This window comes from Pseudorca crassidens, chromosome 15 (genome assembly GCF_039906515.1).
Source record: "Pseudorca crassidens isolate mPseCra1 chromosome 15, mPseCra1.hap1, whole genome shotgun sequence".
NCBI lineage: Eukaryota > Metazoa > Chordata > Mammalia > Artiodactyla > Delphinidae > Pseudorca > Pseudorca crassidens.
The window spans coordinates 9,119,988-9,139,138 of record NC_090310.1 but is presented as its reverse complement, the minus strand read 5'-3'; the positions used below and the strand labels follow the sequence as shown (position 1 = coordinate 9,139,138).

The 19,151-nt window shown below is 36.8% G+C and overlaps 1 protein-coding gene across 1 annotated transcript in view; it reads left to right on the top strand.

Annotated features, from left to right (window-relative positions):
* The window catches only part of BAZ1B (bromodomain adjacent to zinc finger domain 1B), a 64,503-nt gene that overhangs the window by 10,138 nt on the left and 35,214 nt on the right, over positions 1-19,151 (top strand). Inside the window, exons 3-6 of the mRNA XM_067705880.1 lie at positions 1,920-2,064; positions 9,204-9,405; positions 12,206-12,327; positions 14,483-14,680. Of these exons, the coding sequence (XP_067561981.1) occupies positions 1,920-2,064; positions 9,204-9,405; positions 12,206-12,327; positions 14,483-14,680 (667 nt within the window). The remainder of the gene's footprint in view (positions 1-1,919; positions 2,065-9,203; positions 9,406-12,205; positions 12,328-14,482; positions 14,681-19,151) is intronic.

The following is a 19,151-nucleotide window of genomic DNA, read 5'->3' as shown; positions in this document are numbered from 1 at the left end:
TATGTATATGCCCCATTTAGTATACTAGACTCAGGGTTGGCCTACCTTTACTGTAAAGTGCCAGTTAGTAAATATTTTAGGGTTTGTGGGCCATGTGGTCTCTGTCTCAGCTATTCATGTATTTACTTCAGTGACCAGTGTGAGGACAGCAATGCTTTTTGAACAGCAGAGGCACATATGACAGTTTTGATGATTGGGGTTGTGCTTTGAGAAGATTAATCTGGAAGCGGTGTGCAAGATGAGTTAGAGAGGGAAGAGGCAGGTGGGAAGTCTGTGTAATCTAGCTAGGAGTATTCGGGTCGGGAATCATGGCATTATTGGGAACAGAAAGAATGAGATGGATTTACATTCTGAAAAGGGGGGTTTGGTCATAATTTTGGAAAACCACTACAAACTTTGTTCTTGAGAAGTCATAATACACATTAAAGATTTTCAGAAGACTGTAGTAAAGAAACTCTAGCTTGGTTTAGTCTTATGGGTTTTAAACTTATTCGACCTTAGATCCCATTACAACAGAGGGAAGTTCTGAAGAACACAAGTAGGGAATGTTTTATGTGATTTGATAGCTAATAGAATATAAGGAGTAATGGGAGAAATTGTTGAAAAAGACAGTGAGGTTTTATAATTTTTATTCAAAGTAGAAATACTTTTTTCTGATTATAAAAGAAATGCATACTTGTTATAAGAATGTAAACAATACAGAGTTAGTAAAAGAGTCTGAACATCATTGTCCAACTTCACTCCCCAGAAATAACCACAGACAATGAAGCTTTAAGCCTGAGTGACTGGGAGGCTTAATGGAAAGAGACAGTGAATTTATAGGGGCCAGGAAAGGCCTCGTGGAATTAAGGAAGTCTGAGGACATGTTGGAAGGGTGATTAAGCTGGGAGGGAAGACAGTGGGGAGAGGACAAAGGTAACAGTCTTAACAAAGGCAGGGAGACTTGAAGGTTATTGATCATGAGGGGAATAGCAGATAACTTGGTAGGTTAATTGTGAACGGAGTATGATAAGAGCTTTTAAGCCGCAGTTGGAGGAACATTTGTTATGAACAGCACAGAGAGTGATTGAGAATATTGTAGTATGATAATAAACCTGCTACTTGCATCTGTATGAATATTCTCATGCTTGATCCTTCCTTTTGCCCTGTAACACATATGTTAAACTATCTGGTCAGAATTGGATATCTAACAACTCTCCATTTAGGTTGCTTCACATTTTCTGCTGTCATCAAGAATCCAGCAGTGAATATCTTTGTGTACCTATGACAGTTCTCCTAACTGTTGTCAAACTGCTTTCCAAAAGAGGTGAAACGTGGGCTTTTGGCAGAGTATGTGTGCTATTTTGCACCATTCACTTGCTCCTATCAGGGTGTGATAATTAAAGTTCTTTTTTGCTAGTTTAATAAATGAAAAGTGGTACATCATTGTTTCACTTTGCAAGGAGTTCAAATCATGGTTCCAACATATTAACCATTCATGATTTATTTTTCTTATCTGTAAAATGAAAATTCTAGACCCCTCACAAGGTATTGTGAGAACTAAATGAAGGAATGCATTTTTATTGATTGAGACATAATAATTAAGTTATGGTCTCCCAACCAAAAATTGCGCAAAGGATGTGTATAAAGAATTCATACCTGAAAAGGGAAGTCAACTGCAAAAACGAATGGGAAAATGTTCAACCTTACTAATGATGTGCTTATTATTTTCATTTTATAGATGAGAAAATTAACATGGACAGGTCAGTTAGACAAAGCTATTTAAAAGTTCTTTCTTTATTCTGTATACCACATAGGTTTTAATCTTTGTATTCTCCAGTGCCTTGCATGTATTTGCTAAAGAGCTTTTTGCATTGATCTGAGTAACTCCGGATAGACTCTCCTGCATTTTCTTGGTAACTGATGACATGTTTGTTTAGTTTGAAGGAGGAGTTCCCTGCCTGGTATGAGAAACTTGTTCTGGAAATGGTTCACCATAACACAGCCTCCTTAGAAAAGTTAGTAGATACTGCTTGGTTGGAGATCATGACCAAATATGCTGTGGGAGAAGAGTGTGATTTTGAGGTGAGTGCCTATTTTTATTTATTTTTTTAATGTGATTTGACTCACCAAATGTCAGGATTGGAGCTTCCAACATAGATTATAGAATATATTTCTTTGTGAGTAAAAATATACATTACATTTGAAGTCCACTTAATATCAAATATTTTAATCGCCAATTTTTTTTTTTTTTTTTAATGTGTTGGGTTTTCGTTGCTGCAGGTGGGCTTTCTCTAGTTGCGGCGAGCAGGGGCTACTCTTCGTTGTGGTGCGAGGGCTTCTCATTGCGGTGGCTTCTCTTGCTGTGGAGCACGGGCTTCAATAGTTGTAGCTCGTGGGCTCTAGAGCACAGGCTCAGTAGTTGTGGCGCACAGGCTCAGCTGCTCCGCGGTGTGTGGGATCCTCCCAGACCAGGGCTCGAACCCATGTCCTCTGTGTTGACAGGTGGATTCCCAACCACTGCGCCACCAAGGAAGTCCCTAATCACCAAATTTTAGAACCACGTTTGTTATTGGGAATGTTGACTATTACAATAATTGTTAGACTGTATCATTGCAACGTTGTTTTCCCTGTTTTGTCCCTTTTTGATAACTTGATGCTGTATTGGCCTTGTTTGTTTTGTCATTTTTTTCATACTTTGTTTAAAAGACCTTTAGATATTTTTAGTCCAAATCTATGGAATCTATAGGCAAAAGATTTCATTTCCCTGCAACAGTGATTGAGTTGACTGTTTTGTTTTTCTATTTAAATTTTTAAATTTTCCAGCCCATTACTAAAGGATAACTATTACTGAAGTAAATAGGTAAGATAGCTATTACTATTACTAAAGGATTTACTAAAGTAGTTAGGTAAACTGTTTACGTAACACTAAAGCAATCCCTATATAATCCTTTGAAAACTTAAGTAAGATTCAGGGCGGAAGGGAGCTAACATTTGTTGAATTTCTGTATGTACTGGATACTGGGCTAGTTGCTTTACATAATGTCTTACAGAATCTGCACAGAAAAGTGAGGTGGTAAACAGGCGCAGATGTTTAAGTAGCTTGTTCAGGTTTATATAACGTACTAGTTAGTACTAGTGATTTCATCTGTATGTAATGAAATGGCTGACTGACAGTGGCCTGGACTTCTCAAACTTTAGCCTAAATAAAATCACTTAGAGGATTACTGAATGTACATTCTTGGGCCCCATCCCCTGAGAGCTTGATTCAAAAGGTCTAGGGTAGGGCCTGAAAGTTTGCAGTTCTAACAAGCTCCAGGATGTGATGATACGAACCCTCTGGGGACAACATTTTGAGTAGCATCGGCTTAACCAATGAAGACATTTGATTATCTCGCATAATAAGTCTTAGAGGCAGGCAATTCCAAGTTTGGTATAGAGGCTGAATAATATTGTCAAGGACTTAAACTCCGTCTCTCTGCCTTTCTGCTCCGCTTTTCTCAGTGTGTTTGGTTTTGTCCTTAGCTTTGTTGCCTCTTGGTTGTGAAATTGTGACTGTGAGCACAATTGTTTGCTCACTCGCAATTCAGAGTGATCAAATATCTAAGCACAGTAAGAAAATCTTTACCAGAAGCATATTCCTCCTGTCCCCCCCCTTTTTTTAAAAAAATATTTATTTATTTTGGCTGCGCTGGGTCTTATTTGCGGCACGCAGGACCTTTGTTGTGGCATGCGGGCTTCTTAGTTGCGGCATGCGAACTCTTAGTTGGCAGCATGCATGTGGGATCTAGTTCCCCGACCAGGGATCGAACCCGGGCCTCCTGCATTGGGAGTGCAGAGTCTTACCCACTGGACCACCAGGGAAGTCCCCCTCCTGTCCCCTTTTATCTTTACATGTTATTGCCTAGACCATGGCTTACATAATCCATCAGCTGCAGGGGGGCTGAGAAAGTGAATACTACCTTTTTTATAAAGCCTCAAAAGAGACAGGCTGGCAAGAGAAGAGGAGGAGGGGAATGGCCTAGGTAGCCCAACAATAGCCAGTAAGTCTGTGTCTATCTGGCTCCAAAGTCCTTGTTCTTTCTTTAATTTACTTTGACTCCTTGTATCTCCTAGCTACTTTTTTAAAATTTTGTAATTGTCTGTGGAATCATCATTGGGTTTTAATCACACACTGTATCATTCAGTGTCCTGGCAGGAAACAGATGGCATATTCATATAGTGTAATCAAATTGAGTTTAATAAAGGAACTACAGACAGCAGACAGCAGTCTGATCTAGGTCAAGGAAAACTAACAAGGTTAAAGTACCTCATGGCTGTCAATAGTGAAGAGGCTTTACTACTTCTAAACCCCAAGTAAATGAGGGGAGGGAGTGGATACAGGAACTAGGAGAGAGTAATGTAATTGTAGAAAAGTACTTTGGTAGTGAGAAGTAACCAACCTGCTAGGGAGACAGGGGAATGAATATACCATATGATTTTCTGCTTATGCTTCCCATGGGTGGAACTCACCAAAATCTAGAGGGCAAGGGAGCCCTTTGATGTAGTTCATAAAGATCAGCCTGTTTAAGCACAGAGCAAGGCAGAGAAGACTGGAGACAGATATGGAGTGGCAAAAGGAAGATACTCTGCACACATCTGCAAGGTGGAAGAGGAAGAGTTCCAGGAAGGGGGGGAGAGAGATTAGGGAGATAGGCGTGTCCATAAACATATGAAAAGATGTTTACATTCATTAGTAATCTAGGAAATCAAACTGAAACCGTAGTGAGATCATTTTATACTCATCAGATTAGTAAATAAGAAAAAGTCAAAATAATGCCAAATTTTGACAAGAATCTGGAGCTGCTCATTCACTGCTAACTATTTTGGTAAATGCTTTGGCATTATTGAATACAGTGGACTTTGACTAGGGTTTTTATTCTTGAGTATTTACTCTTTTGATAACTAATAATGTTGAGCACCTTATGTGCTTGTTGCTATCCTTCTATTTGTATTTTCTTTGGTGAAGTGTCTGTTCAGATCTTTGTCCATTTAAAAATTTAGTTTAGGGCTTCCGTGGTGGCGCAGTGGTTGAGAGTCTGCCTGCCGATGCTGGGGACACGGTTCGTGCCCCGGTCCGGGAAGATCCCACATGCCGCGGAGCGGCTGGGCCCGTGAGCCATGGCCGCTGAGCCTGCGCGTCCGGAGCCTGTTCTCTGCAACGGGAGAGGCCACGACAGTGCGAGGCCTGCGTACCGCAAAAAAAAAAAAAAAAAAAAAAAAAAATTTAGTTTAAATTTAAATTGTTTATTTTCTTGTTTTTAAGTTGTGAGACTTATTTATATATTCTGCATACATATCCTTTATTAGATATGTGTTTTTGCTTTTTCTCCCAATCTAGGGCTTGTGTTTTTACTCTCTTAACAGTGTTTTTTGAAGAGCATAAATTTTTAGTTTTTTTTTTTTTTTGCGGTACACGGGCCTCTCACTGCTGTGGCCTCTTCCGTTGCGGAGCACAGGCTCCGGACACGCAGGCTCAGCGGCCATGGCTTACGGGCCCAGCCGCTCCGCAGCACGTGGGATCTTCCCGGACCCGGGCACGAACCCGTGTTCCCTGCATCGGCAGGCGGACTCTCAACCACTGCGCCACCAGGGAAGCCCAAGTTTTTAGTTTTGATAAGCCAAATGGAAAGAAAGTACCTAACCATATCTGTAATTATGTGTAATATAAACGTTCTAAAAACTTCACTTAAAAGGTAGAGATTGTCAGATTGGATAAGAAAGCAACACGCGACTATCTGCTGCCTATAAGAAAGATACAAATAGAATAATATGAAAAGGGTGGAAAAAAGATACCATCCTAACATTAGTCAAAAGAAATCTGGTATGGCTATATAAGTGTCAGACAAAGTAGGTTTCAGGACAGAGAATATTACCATGAATAAAGAAGCATTTCATAATGACAAAGGGATCAGTTTATTAAGAGGGCATAGCAGTCCTTAATGTTTATGTATTTACTAATGAGAGCTTCAGAGTACATGAAGCAAAAATAGAACTACCAAAAGAAATAGACAAGTCAAAATTATAGATGGAGATTTCAGCCCCCTCCCCTTTTCTCAATAACTGGTAGAAAGAGTAGACAAAAAGTCAGCCAGAATATAGAAAACCTGAATAACATTATCAACCAACTTGACCTAATTGTCATTTATAAAACATTCCACCTAATAACTGCAGAATACACATTCCTTTCAAGTGCATAGTTTATGATGGTAGACCATAGTCTGGGCCATAAAAAAAGTCAGTAAACTTACAAGGGTTCAAATCATACAAAGTATATACTCTGACCAGAATGGAATTAAATCAATAACAGATATCTGGAAACTCTGCAAATAATTGGAAACTAAATAACACAACTTTAACTTACTCATAGATTAAAGAAGAAATCAAAAGGGAAATTAGATAATATTTTGAACTGAATGAAAATACAGTATATTAGAATTTGTGAGATACTGCTTACAGTAGTGTTTAGGAGAAATGTATAATACTAAACATCTCTGAGAAAAAAAGAAAGGTCTCAAATCATTGACCTTGGCTTTTACCTTGAGAAATAAGAAAAAGAACCCAAAGGAAACAGAAGAAGAAAGGAATTAGTAAAAATCAGAGCAAAATCAATAAAATAGAAAACAGGAAAACCATAGAGGAAATCAGTGAAACCAAAAGCTGGTAATTTGAGAAGATCAATAAAATTAATAAACCTGTAGGCAAACTCAGGTTAAAAAAAAAAGAAGACACGAATTAACCAATATGAAGAATTAGGTGATATCCCAACAGAGCCTACAGATATTGACAGAATAATAAGGGAATATTATTAACACCTTTAAGCCAATAAATCTGACAATTTAAATGAAAACATTCCTTGAAAGACACAAACTACCAAAACTGACTGAAGAAGAAATAGAAACCTTTAATGGCCCTTTATCTATTAAATAAATTGAATTTGTAATGAAAATCATCCCACAAAGAAAACTTCAGGCCCAGATGTTGTCACTGGTGAATTCTACCAAACATTTAAGGAAGAAATAATACCAATTCTATATGTTATTTCAGAAAATAGAAGAGGAGGGAATTCTTAACAAATCATTTTATGAGGTCAGCATTACCCTGATACGGAAACCGTATAAGCACAAGAAAAAGCCACAGACTAAGACAAAAAGTATGTTCACAAAGCTCTCTTGTGAACCTAGATATAAAAGTTCTAATAAAAATTTTAGCAAGTGAAATCCAACATTATGTTAAAAGGATAATACATCATGACTAAGTGGGGTTTAGCCTAAGAATGCAAGGTTTTAAATTTCTAATTCTCCTTACTGATAAACCATACGATCATCTCAATTTACACACAAAATACATTCGACAAAACCCAAATTCCTAATAAAAACTCCCAGATAACTGCAAATAGAAACTTCTTCAACCTGATAAATAGTATTTACAGAATAACAATCTACAGCTAACATCATACCTAATGATAAAAGACTGAATGTCTGCTTTCCTACTCTACTTAATATTGTACTGGGGGTTCTAGTCAGAAAAAGAAGTAAAAGGCATCCAAATTGGAAAGGAAGAAGTAAAATTGCAGACAGCACGATTGTCTATGTAGAAAATCTCATGGAATCTACCACATAAGGTACTAGAACTAATAAGTGAGTTTAGCAAGGTAGCAGGATACAAGATAAATACAGTCATCCCTTGGTATCCGTGGAGGATTGGTTCCAGGACCCTGTGGATACCAAAATCTGCAGATGCTCAAGCCCCTTATATAAAATGGTGTAGTGTTTGCATTTAACCTATGCACATCCTGCAGTATATGTTAAATTACCTGTAGATTACTTATAATACCTAATACACATGTAAATGCTGTGTAAATAGTTGCCAGTGTGAAGCAAATTCATATTTCGCTTTTTGGAATTTCTTTTTCTTTCTTTTTTTTTTTTTAATATTTTCGATATGTGGTTGGTTGAATCCACAGATATGGAACCCGTGGAAATGAAGGGCCCACTATACAAAAAACCAATTTGTATTTCTATGTGTTAGCAGCAAACAGTTGGAAATTGAAATTTAAAAATTCAATACCATTTATAGTAACATCAAAAAATCTGGAATACTCTGGGAGTAAATCTGACAAAAGATGTGTAAGACCTATACACAAAACTATAAAACATTGCTTAGGGAAATTAAAGAAGGCCTTAAATGATGGAGAGGTAGACTTTGTTCATTGGTCAGAAAACTAAATATTGTTAAGATGTCAGTTCTTCCCAAATAGACGTATAGATTCAACACAATTAATAGTAAAATCCCAGCAGCTTGTTTGTAGGGATTGCCAAGCTGATTGTAATGCAAAAAACCTAGCCAGAACAACTTTGAAAAAGAACAGCAAAGTTAGAGTCCTAATGCTGTCTGATTTTGAGCCTTATTGTAAAGTATTAAGACCGTGTGAAATTGGTATAAAGATAGACCAGTAGATCAGTGGAACAGAGTAGCATCCGGAAATAGGTGTGAGCACGCGCGCGCACACACACACACACTCTCCCTCTCTCCCTCTCCCTCCCCCCCCCCTCTCTCTCTCTCCCCCCCCCCTCTCTCTCTCTCCCCCGCTCTCTCTCTCTCTGTGCTGATTTTTGATAGAGGTGAAAGGTAATTAAGTGAAGAAAAGATAGTCTTTTCAACAGATGTTCTGGAGAATTGAATATCCATATATATTTTTTTTTAGAAAATGGAAATTCTTGAACTTTATTTACACATTTCTCAGGTTTGTGCAGTAGTTGCCCTTTGGCATTAGTATATTGGTACGTGAATTATGAACTAGATTGTGATCATTTTATTTTTTAAGATGTTATATTTCAACCTGGAGATCTGAGAAATAAAGTTGAAAAAAATCACTGTGCTTGACTACTTTAGAGTTTCAGTGACTTTTGTCAGGTGAGGTGGAATGTGTATTGGATAATATATTCTAAATGTTACCTTTAGGTTTCTAGTTCTTAATATCTTTTTTTTCTTAATATTTATTTATTTATTTGGCTGAACTGGGTCTTAGTTACGGCATGCAGGTGCAGCATGTGGGATCTAGTTCCCTGACCAGGGGTTGAACCTAGGCCCCCTGCATTGGGAGCGTGGAGTCTTAGCCACTGGATCACCAGGCAAGTCCCCTTAATTATTATCTTTGATTCTTTCTCCTATCTCCCTTATAGGTTGGGAAGGAAAAAATGCTAAAGGTGAGGATTGTGAAGATTCATCCTTTGGAGAAAGTGGATGAAGAGGCCACTGAGAAGAAATCTGATGGTGCCTGTGATTCTCCCTCAAGTGACAAAGAGAATTCTAGCCAAATCGCTCAGGACCATCAGAAGAAGGAGGCAATTGTGAAAGAGGATGAAGGAAGGAGAGAGAGTATTAGTACGTATGATAGTAGCTTTCCTTAATGAGTTATGCAACTCATATTATGCGCAAATCTTTTTGAGTTCTCTAGCAATTAAATTTGTAATTGGGTTTGTTGCTATATAGACATGATTTTGTCTGTTTATGATTCGGAAAACAACTAAAATACCTACAAAGTGAATCAAGATTTAAATCTCCCTACACAATTAAGACAATTGGGAAGTCATTTCCTCTAGTTGCTTGGAAATCTATGTGCACATACCTAGCTACCCAAGATGGGAAAGTAAGTTTGCCTGCCTTTTCTCTTTAAGTTGGAATTATGTATATGTGTGGAAGGGGTGTGATCAGAGTATGAGGGATAAATTCTAATCTGTGTTTCTCTTCACGTTGCAAGCCAGTGTGACAGTTTTGAGATACTTCCTTTTATCTGTATTTTGTAACTCAAATTTGTCTCAGATGGGAGCTGCCAGAATTCTGAAACACTATGATATCTGAAAGTAATTTTTAGGGACTTGGAGACATAATGTAATGTTTTGAAAGTTGAAGAACTGAGACATTGCCCATTGGAAAAATAAATCGTCCTCTGAGGTCGTCTTTTTTTTTTTTAAATCTGTGTCAGTAAGGAATTTGACTGGGATAGGTGTCTTCTGTCTCCACAAATATGAGTACTCAAGTAGTCATGTATATTGATCCCCTTCCCCATGATTGTTAGAGGATCAAATTTTACCTCATTATTTAACTATTACAAAGTTTGAATTAGAACATTTCATTAGAATGTTATGCTGTATGTCTTCCATTCTATTCTTTGTCTCTCCAGATGTTTTGGATATGTGCAGATGGTTTTAAAGGAATGTTCTTATCTAGTCCCGAGGAAACTTCTGAGACTCGTCTGCCCCAGTTGTTGATGCTTCAGTTTTGTTTTCCACTCTGCATTTTGAATGCTAACGTCTATGTTTTTCAGTTTCTCTTTTCCTTCTTTTTGATACTGAAGTTTTCTAACATGTATATTACTTATAATTCCCAAGACTTGAGGTTGATAAGTGTGTTGGTTAGGTGTTGACTGATGATATGTCTTCTAACACTTCTTCTAGAACCAGATCATTGGAATACCAATGATGTGTTACAGTTGTTAGTTTTATGCCTTAAACGTGTACTAGGAACCCCTAGTTTTAGGCTTTGGCTTCTTTTTTAGGGTGTTATATGCCTTAGTTTAGGTTTTAATTTTGGGATATAATGTTATTGCTAGTATGTGGAAAGAATGGTAGGCAGGCTAAAGAATGTTATGATGTACTCTGAATGTTTTCAGGGGGAAAACTGATTAGAATTTACATAGAAATATGAGAGACAAATTCCAGTATACGAAATGTTTTCTCACAAGGTAACCTTCCTTCTACTTTATGGGGGGGGAAAATGTATTAGGCAGGAACTTTTCAGTTTTGTGTTTTTAACCTCACTGTTACGAATGTCTGTGTTCTTCCTTCATCTCAGAAGGGATCTGTCTGTCCTTCCTCTTGGTCAAGATACTTGTGCTTTGAATTCCATTCCTTCCTGCTTTCTCAAGGATTGGGTTAACTCTTACTATTCTGCTCTACAGTGTTTTTAACTCTCTCTCTAATGGTTCTTCTCAACTTATAAATGAAGTTCCATTTTCTAAAAACAAAAACATACCCTCCCTTGATCCTGTTGTTCTATTTCTGTCTTACTCATTCAAGCCAAAGTTCTTGAGAATGTTGTCTCCACTTTCTGACCATCAGTTTATTCCTTATGCTATTATAGTCTAACTTCTGCCTCTTTAGTCCTAAAACTGTTCCTAATAAGGTTATGGGTGACCCCTAATTGCCAAATCCACTGATTTCTTCTTAGTCCATTTTACTTTTCTTTTACATTTAACACTGTTGGTCACTCTCAAATCTTTTAGTTTATTTGATAGCACAGTCTCCTATTTCTCTAACTACTTTTCTTTTTTTATTTTCTTTTTCCCCACTGCCATTCCTTAGATTTTTTTCATATGGTTTTTGTTCTGCCTTTTTATTTTTATTTATTTATTTTTTTTGCCTTTTTATTTTTCACTACATCATCATCTACTTGATTTCTAAGGCAGAAAACTTAGAAACCTTTAACATTCCCACATCTAGTTGGTTACCAAGTCTGTCTTCTTGACTCTTTCCTTCACCATTCTGATACATTAATCCAGATGTTTAAGATTATATCTTATGATTCCCTTTCTTCAGTCTCACCTTCCCATTTTATTCATTTTCTAACTGCTGAAAGTGCTTTTTCTTTTTCTTCATTTTTTCACACTAGTGCTCTTTCCAAAATGTACATCTAGTTAGTTAGATCAAAAATCCTTTGTTTCCCTAGTGTCCGTAAGACAAATTCCAGCCTATATGAATGGTATACAAGGTTCGTTATAATTTATAAGCCCCTACTTACCTCTGTAGTCTGATTTTTTTAATTGTACTGTAGATCATATTCACCTGTATCTCATTATTTGCAGTCTCTGAACAAGTCATATTCTTTCTGAGTCTTCCCTGCCTATCTTCCAGACTAAATTAGACATTGCTTCTCTCTTTTTGAGAATTTTTCTCTCTAATCTAGTATTTTTCTATACCAATCTCTATTATAGTATTTACCCATTGTATTGTAATTATTGTTGACTCCTCCCATAGACTTTAGCTACTTGAAGTAAGGACCTTATGATTTACCTTAGGGCCCCATCACTCAGTGCTTGGTTGCAGAGTAGCTGTTCAGGAAGATTACTGAGTGGATAGAATTAAAAGAATTATTTTTTTCACTAATTTTCTATTGATTTGATTAGATGACAGAGCACGTAGATCTCCACGAAAACTTCCTACTTCATTAAAGAAAGGAGAGAGGAAATGGGCACCTCCAAAATTTCTGCCTCACAAATATGATGTGAAACTACAAAATGAAGATAAGGTTAGTTGGCACTTTATATTAAACCTCTTACATGTAGTAGATGTTGTTTAAGAAAATATCAAAGGGCTCGTTTTCTCGTAGAAAATGTGCTAAAGAAAAATGTAAATAAATGTTTCTACAACAAATTCTGAGTGGTTTTCTGGTCTTTGTAATTATGACTTTAAACTGTATTGTCTTTCCTAGGAGATAGCATGCTTTTTCCTTTTTAATAGGAATTATTAGGGTGTGAGAGTAGTTTACATTTGAGCTTCAAACTTAGTTATTTGAAAAAATAAGACTCTGTTTCCAGTGGTTATGGGCTTCCTGAGGAAATAGCTCTTCCCAGTTAAAAGCAGAGCAATTTGTAATATAATTAAACTCAGAAAGTGAGTTAACTCTAACCAGTGCTTTTTCAAGGCATCTGAAGCTAATAATCTAAAATGGTGAATACCCTTTAAATAACTTAGTACTATGTTTTATTGATTCTGAGATGTTCAACTTTCATATTTTTATATTTCCAGAATAAGGATATGTATCTGTTTTTTTTTAAATTGAAGTATAGTTGATTTACAATATTGTGTTAGTTTCTGGTGTACAGCAGAGTGATTCAGTTATACATATATATATGTATATTCTTTTTCATATTCATTTCCATTATAGTTTATTACAAGATATTGAATATAATTCCCTTTGCTCTACAGTAGGACCTTGTTGTTTATCTATTTTATATATAGTAGTTTGTATCTGCTGGAATCAGGATATATCTCAATATCAATTGGCAAGAATTCTTTTCTTTGTGGTACATAATGTGTCTTTCATTAATAGCATTCTAGATTTCATGAAATATGCCATGTTGCTTTTGGGTACTTTTATTCCTATATGTCTAAGATCTCATCATTAGAAAGAAGCAGGAGGGCGGCTAGGTGTGGAAGGCAGTTGCACATTTGTCTTCATGTCTAACTGTTATATAGAAGAAACAGCTATGGCCTGAGAAATTAAATAATTCTATCAAAGTTCCTAATTTAATAAATGAGATTAGGAAGGATTATAACCTGGATCTCTTGCCTCTTTAGAGTGTTGTTTTTTTCCCACGTCAGAATGCTGACAAGTCTTATTTCATTTTGACTCATTTGTTTTATAGTTAGTGACCTGAAGACATTACTGGATTGTTAGGATTTCTTTATATTTGAAAATTGTGTGTTAAATACAATTTTTCACTAAGTTTCTTAGCTCCCGTTCAGCAAGGTGGCTAGTTAAAACATCATTGCTGGGACCTCCCTGGTGGCGCAGCAGTTAGGAATCCACCTGCCAATGGCAGGGGACACGGGTTCGAGCCCTGGTCTGGGAAGATCCCACATGCCACAGAGCAGCTAAGCCCGTGCGCCACAACTGCTGAGCCTGCACTCTAGAGCCCGCAAGCCACAACTACTGAAGCCTCCGCGCCTAGAGCCTGTACTCCGCAAGAGAAGCCACTGCAATGAGAAGCCCGTGCACTGCAATGAAGAGTAGACCCCGCTCGCCGCAACTAGAGAAAGCCCGTGCACAGCAGCGAAGACCCAGTGCAGCCAAAAATAAATAAACAACAAATAAATAAATAAAAGAAAAATGAATCCCTTATTGATGTACCTTTGTGTAGTATTCCCTTCCTTTTCCCCCTTCCTTTTATAAGCGATTGATGATGACTTTCCATTTACTTCTTTTTCAAAAAAATTTATTTATTAATTTATTTATTTAGCTGCACCGGGTCTTAGTTGCAGCATGCACGATCTTCGTTGCCTCGTGTGGGATATTTAGCTGTGGCATGCAGGCTCTTTGTTACAGCAGGCGGGATCTAGTTCCCTGACCAAGGATTGAACCTGAGCCCCCTGCATTGGCAGCATGGAGTCTTAACTGCTAGACCACTAGGGAAGTCCCTCCATTTACTTCTAAATTCTTAACAAGAGGAACTGTTGGTTTAACAGATATACCCATTTTTAGGACTTTGATACATATTGACACATTGCCTACAGATATCTTTAACATTCTGTCTCTGAAAATTATTCTTCTTCTATCTAGTATATAACCTATTTTATAGGTGTAATGATGAGTTTTCCAGAGAGAATATAAATCTTTGTTCTCATTGGTTAATTGCTTTTTACCCCAGTAGTGAGTTAACTATTTCTATTTGTTAACCTAGATCATCAGTAATGTGCCAGCAGACAGCTTGATTCGTACAGAACGCCCGCCAAATAAGGAGATACTTCGATACTTTATACGGCATAATGCATTACGGGCTGGTACTGGTGAAAATGCACCTTGGGTGGTAGAAGATGAATTAGTGAAGAAATATTCCTTGCCTAGCAAGTTCAGTGACTTTCTGCTTGATCCATACAAGGTAAGGTCACTTAAGTTTTGGACAGCAGGATGGAACACTGTTGAATGAATTTATTTCCTCTGATGGTTACAGTAGATTTTGAACTCTAACTTCAGATAATGAATTCAAAGTTTTCACGTATATCTATTTCTTATAGGTTGTGATTATGGGGTTGGTAGGGAAGAGGCCACACTGAATATCTCCTCTTCTAATTTGACTTATTTTACTATGGTTGCATAATTAAAACAAAGAAACAAATTACATGCATGTGCCTTTTTGTCTCAGATCTTTCTTGGAATGAGGTATGGTATTAAAAAAAATTATTTTTGCAAATTGATTACTAAAAATGAAAACTGATTTTGTATGTGAGATAAGATCAAATATACTTTCAGCCTTGAAAAGGACTAAGTATTGCTTTGTATGACAGATTAGTAGAAAATCTAGCACTTCTATTATTTTTCCTTTAATTATCTCATTTGATTTTCAGAATATTCTTATAAAGTTGTATGGTATATATATATTTTCATCTCTTTCTTGTAATTATGAAAAACTAAGGCTATCTTACAACTGAGTCATACAACTAAATTACTTCAATTACCTTATGTTGATATCGTTAACAAAAGTATATTGAGAAATAATTTTATTTCTTCAAACATTGGTAAAGACCTCCAACCGTAGTTTAGCATTAGCATGTTTTCTTATTCTAGACCAGCACGATCAGGCATTATCTTCCATTATGCTCTTTAAATTTTTAACATTTGTGTAAAAAGAAAAATTTAGGGATTAGTTGACTTTTTCTAGATCAGGACTAAAATTTCCATGGAACACTATTTAGTAAACCTAAACTTTTTTTTATTATTTTTATTTTTATTGGAGTATAATTGGCTTTACAGTGTTTTGTTAGTTTCTGCTGCTACAATGAAGTGAATCAGCTATATGTATACCTATATCCCCTCCCTCTTGGACCTCCCACCCGCCATCCCACCCATGTAGGTTGTCACAGAGTACCGGGCTGAGCTCCCTGTGCTATACAGCAGGTTCCCACTAGCTGTTTTACACATGGTAGTGTATTTATGTCAAACCTAATCTCCCAGTTCATCCCACCCTCCCCTTCCCCCCGTGTCCACATGTCCATTCTCTACGTCCACATCTCTTTTCCTGCCCTGCAAATAGGTTCATCTGTACCTAGAATTTTTCTAGATTCCACATATATGCATTAATATACAATATTTGTTTTTCTCTTTCTGGCTTACTTCACTCTGTATGACAGACTCTAGGTCCATCCACATCTCTGCAAATGACCCAATTTCGTTCCTTTTTATGGCTGAGTAATATTCCATTGTATATGTGTACTCACGTCTTCTTTATCCATTCATCTGTTGTTGGACATTTAGGTTGTTTCCATGTCCTGGCTATCGTAAATAGTACTGTAATGAACATTGGGGTACATGTGTCCTTTTGAATTATGGTTTTCTCAGGGTATATGCCCAGTAGTGGGATTGCTGGGTCATTTTGGTAGTTCTGTTCTTAGTTTTTTTAAGGAACCTCCATACTGTTTTCCACAGTGTCTGTATCAATTTACATTCCCACCAACAGTGCAAAAGTGTTCCGTTTGGGCTTCCCTGGTGGCGCAGTGGTTGAGAGTCCGCCTGCCGATGCAGGGGACATGGGTTCGTGCCCCGGTCTGGGAAGATGCCACATGCCATGGAGCGGCTAGGGCCGTGAGCCATGGCTGCTGAGCCTGCGTGTCCGGAGCCTGTGCTCCGCAACGGGAGAGGCCACAACAGTAAGAGGCCCGCGTACCACAAAAAAAAAAAGTGTTCCGTTTTCTCCACACCCTCTCCAGCGTTTATTGTTTATAGATTTTTTGGTGATGGCCATTGTGACTGGTGTGAGGTGATACCTCATTGTAGTTTTGATTCGCATTTCTCTAACAGTCAGTGATGTTGAGCATCTTTTCATGTGCCTCTTTGCAATCTGTATGTCTTCTTTGGTGAAATGTCTATTTAGGTCTTCCACCCATTGTTTAATTGGGTTGTTTGTTTTTTGGATATTGAGCTCCATGAGCTGTTTGTATATTTTGGAGATTAGTCCTTTGTCTGTTGCTGCGTTTGCAAATATTTTCTCCCATTCTGAGGGCTGTCTTTTCGTCTTGTTTATGGTTTCCTTTTGCTGTGCAAAAGCTTTTAAGTTTAATTAGGTCCCATTTGTTTATTTTTGTTTTTATTTTCATTACTCTAGGAGGTGGGTCAAAAAAGATCTTGCTGTGATTTATGTCACAGCATTATCTTCCATTAGGCTCTTTAAATTTTTATCATTTGTGTAAAAAGACAAATTTAGGGATTAGTTGACTTTTTCTAGATCAGGACTAAAATTTCCATAGAACTATTTAGTAAACCTAAACTTTTTCTTAAATTTTTTTATTTACTGAGGGGAAATTTTAATTTGTTTTCGTTTTATTGCTGTAGAGTTTTGGAACTGTGATACAGCTTTCGGTGGTTATAACAGGAACTTACTGTCTTTACTGTATGAAAATTGTATATAAGATCATCTCTAAATAGGTTTTAGACTCTTGGATCATTTGAGTCCTAAATATTTTCTTCTTTTTAAATTTTACAGTTGTCTTTTATGTATTTTAGTTCAGTGATTCAAATATGTGAGTAACATGAAAGAAAGACTGAGTATAATTTATGGATAAAAAGGTCTTTGGGTTTTATTAGAACAAAAAAGCTGATCCACACTTTCTGTAGGAGTCAGAGACTTAGAATTCCAGGAATTTATATCTTTTTTTGTTTGTTTGTTTTGTTTTAAGAATTTATTATATCTTGAAAAGCAATTTCTGAAGAAATTGGCTACTCTGAAATTTTCTAATGAGGACTTAAAATATTAACTTAATGAATTTTGGCTGTAATTCTGATAGAGACTAGAAGTGCAAGCTTGTTTACACTAAACTGCTGTAAGAAGGCAGTGATTCTACTTAGAGAAATTGAGTCATGTAAGATACCAGTCTATAAATTCAGAGCATACACTTGTCTTTTAATGTATTTTGCATACCTTAAACAATAATTTCTTATTCCCCAATACTATTTGACATTTCACTGATTTTATCTTTTGAGTTTATGTATGTTTATTTTTCCTTTTTATAAAATTGGTTTTCTCAAAGAACTTTTGGCATCTCAGCCAGGACAGAATATAGTAAAGGTATGGATAAGTAGACCATAAAAGAGTGCTTTGGATTCTTTCCTGATCTAAAGGAAATTTAAAATAATGCAGTGGGGACTTCCCTGGCAGTCCACTGGTTAAGACTTTGCTTTCCAGTGCAGGGGGTGCAAGTTCAATCCCTAGTCAGGGAGCTAAGATCCCACATGCCTCAGAGCCAAAAACCAAAACATATAGCAGAAGCAATATTGTGACAAATTCAATAAAGACTCTAAAACTGGTCCACATCAAAAAAAAAATCTTAAAAAAGATAAATAAAATAATGCATCGAACATCAGAGTTGATCACATGTGATCTGCCTGTCCCAGAGGCAGTGGGTTTGAGCTTACTTTGGCAGCAAGTACATTGAAATGGGAACCAAAAGCAATAGGTTAAAATTTTTTTCTTTGGTTTTTGTAGAATTTAATGTTATGCTAGGCTGCTGAATACAACTACTATAGAGAGAGATGAGGTCTGGAGAGAGGAAGCAAGTTGTGAGTAATAGTTTTAGGAAAGGACCAACTAGGAGAGCTTAGGTGGGAAAGAGGAAAATTATTTAGAAATGTAGAATTTTGGAGTGTTATCTGAGTAGGGCCTAGTGTGATGATGGGGGTGTGCTTGTGGTCTTGTAGAACCTTAGAATATAAATTACTTGAGATTAAAAGCTATCTTACTCATTTTATATCCTGTGATGTTTAGCATAGGTATAATATGTACATGGCTAGTGAATTCATTTCTTTAAGAAGTTCCATTCTGTTCATTGAGGAGAAAAATGCAACTGACCGTTGAGTTTAGGGGTGAATATTTTGTAGGCCTAATGACTTGGAGGAATGATTTACAAGGCACTTGGATGATAAAATAACTGTCATCTAACACGAAATCAGCTATCTTAGCTCATTGCCGTATTCTAATACATGGCAGCTCTAGTGTTTTGTTAGTCTGTCTATAATGTTTTGCCTTTTTTTTTTTTTAATAGCTGTGCCACGTGACATGCAGGATCTTAGTTCCCGAATCAGGGATCGAACCTGTGCCACCAGCAGTGGAAGCTTTGGAGTCCTAACCACTGGACCACTAGGGAATTCCCTGTCCATGTTTTGAAGTCTTATTTTGGAGTGGTATATCCTAGTAAGGAAGCATTTGGTTAGAGACGTAACAAGAAAAATAACACTTTTTAAGACATTTGGAGTCCTAAAATAATTTGGATTGATTTAATATTCTGCATACATTTTAAAAACGTTTTATTTTGAAATAATTTCATATAGAAAAGGTGACAAATACTATAAAGAATTTCTCT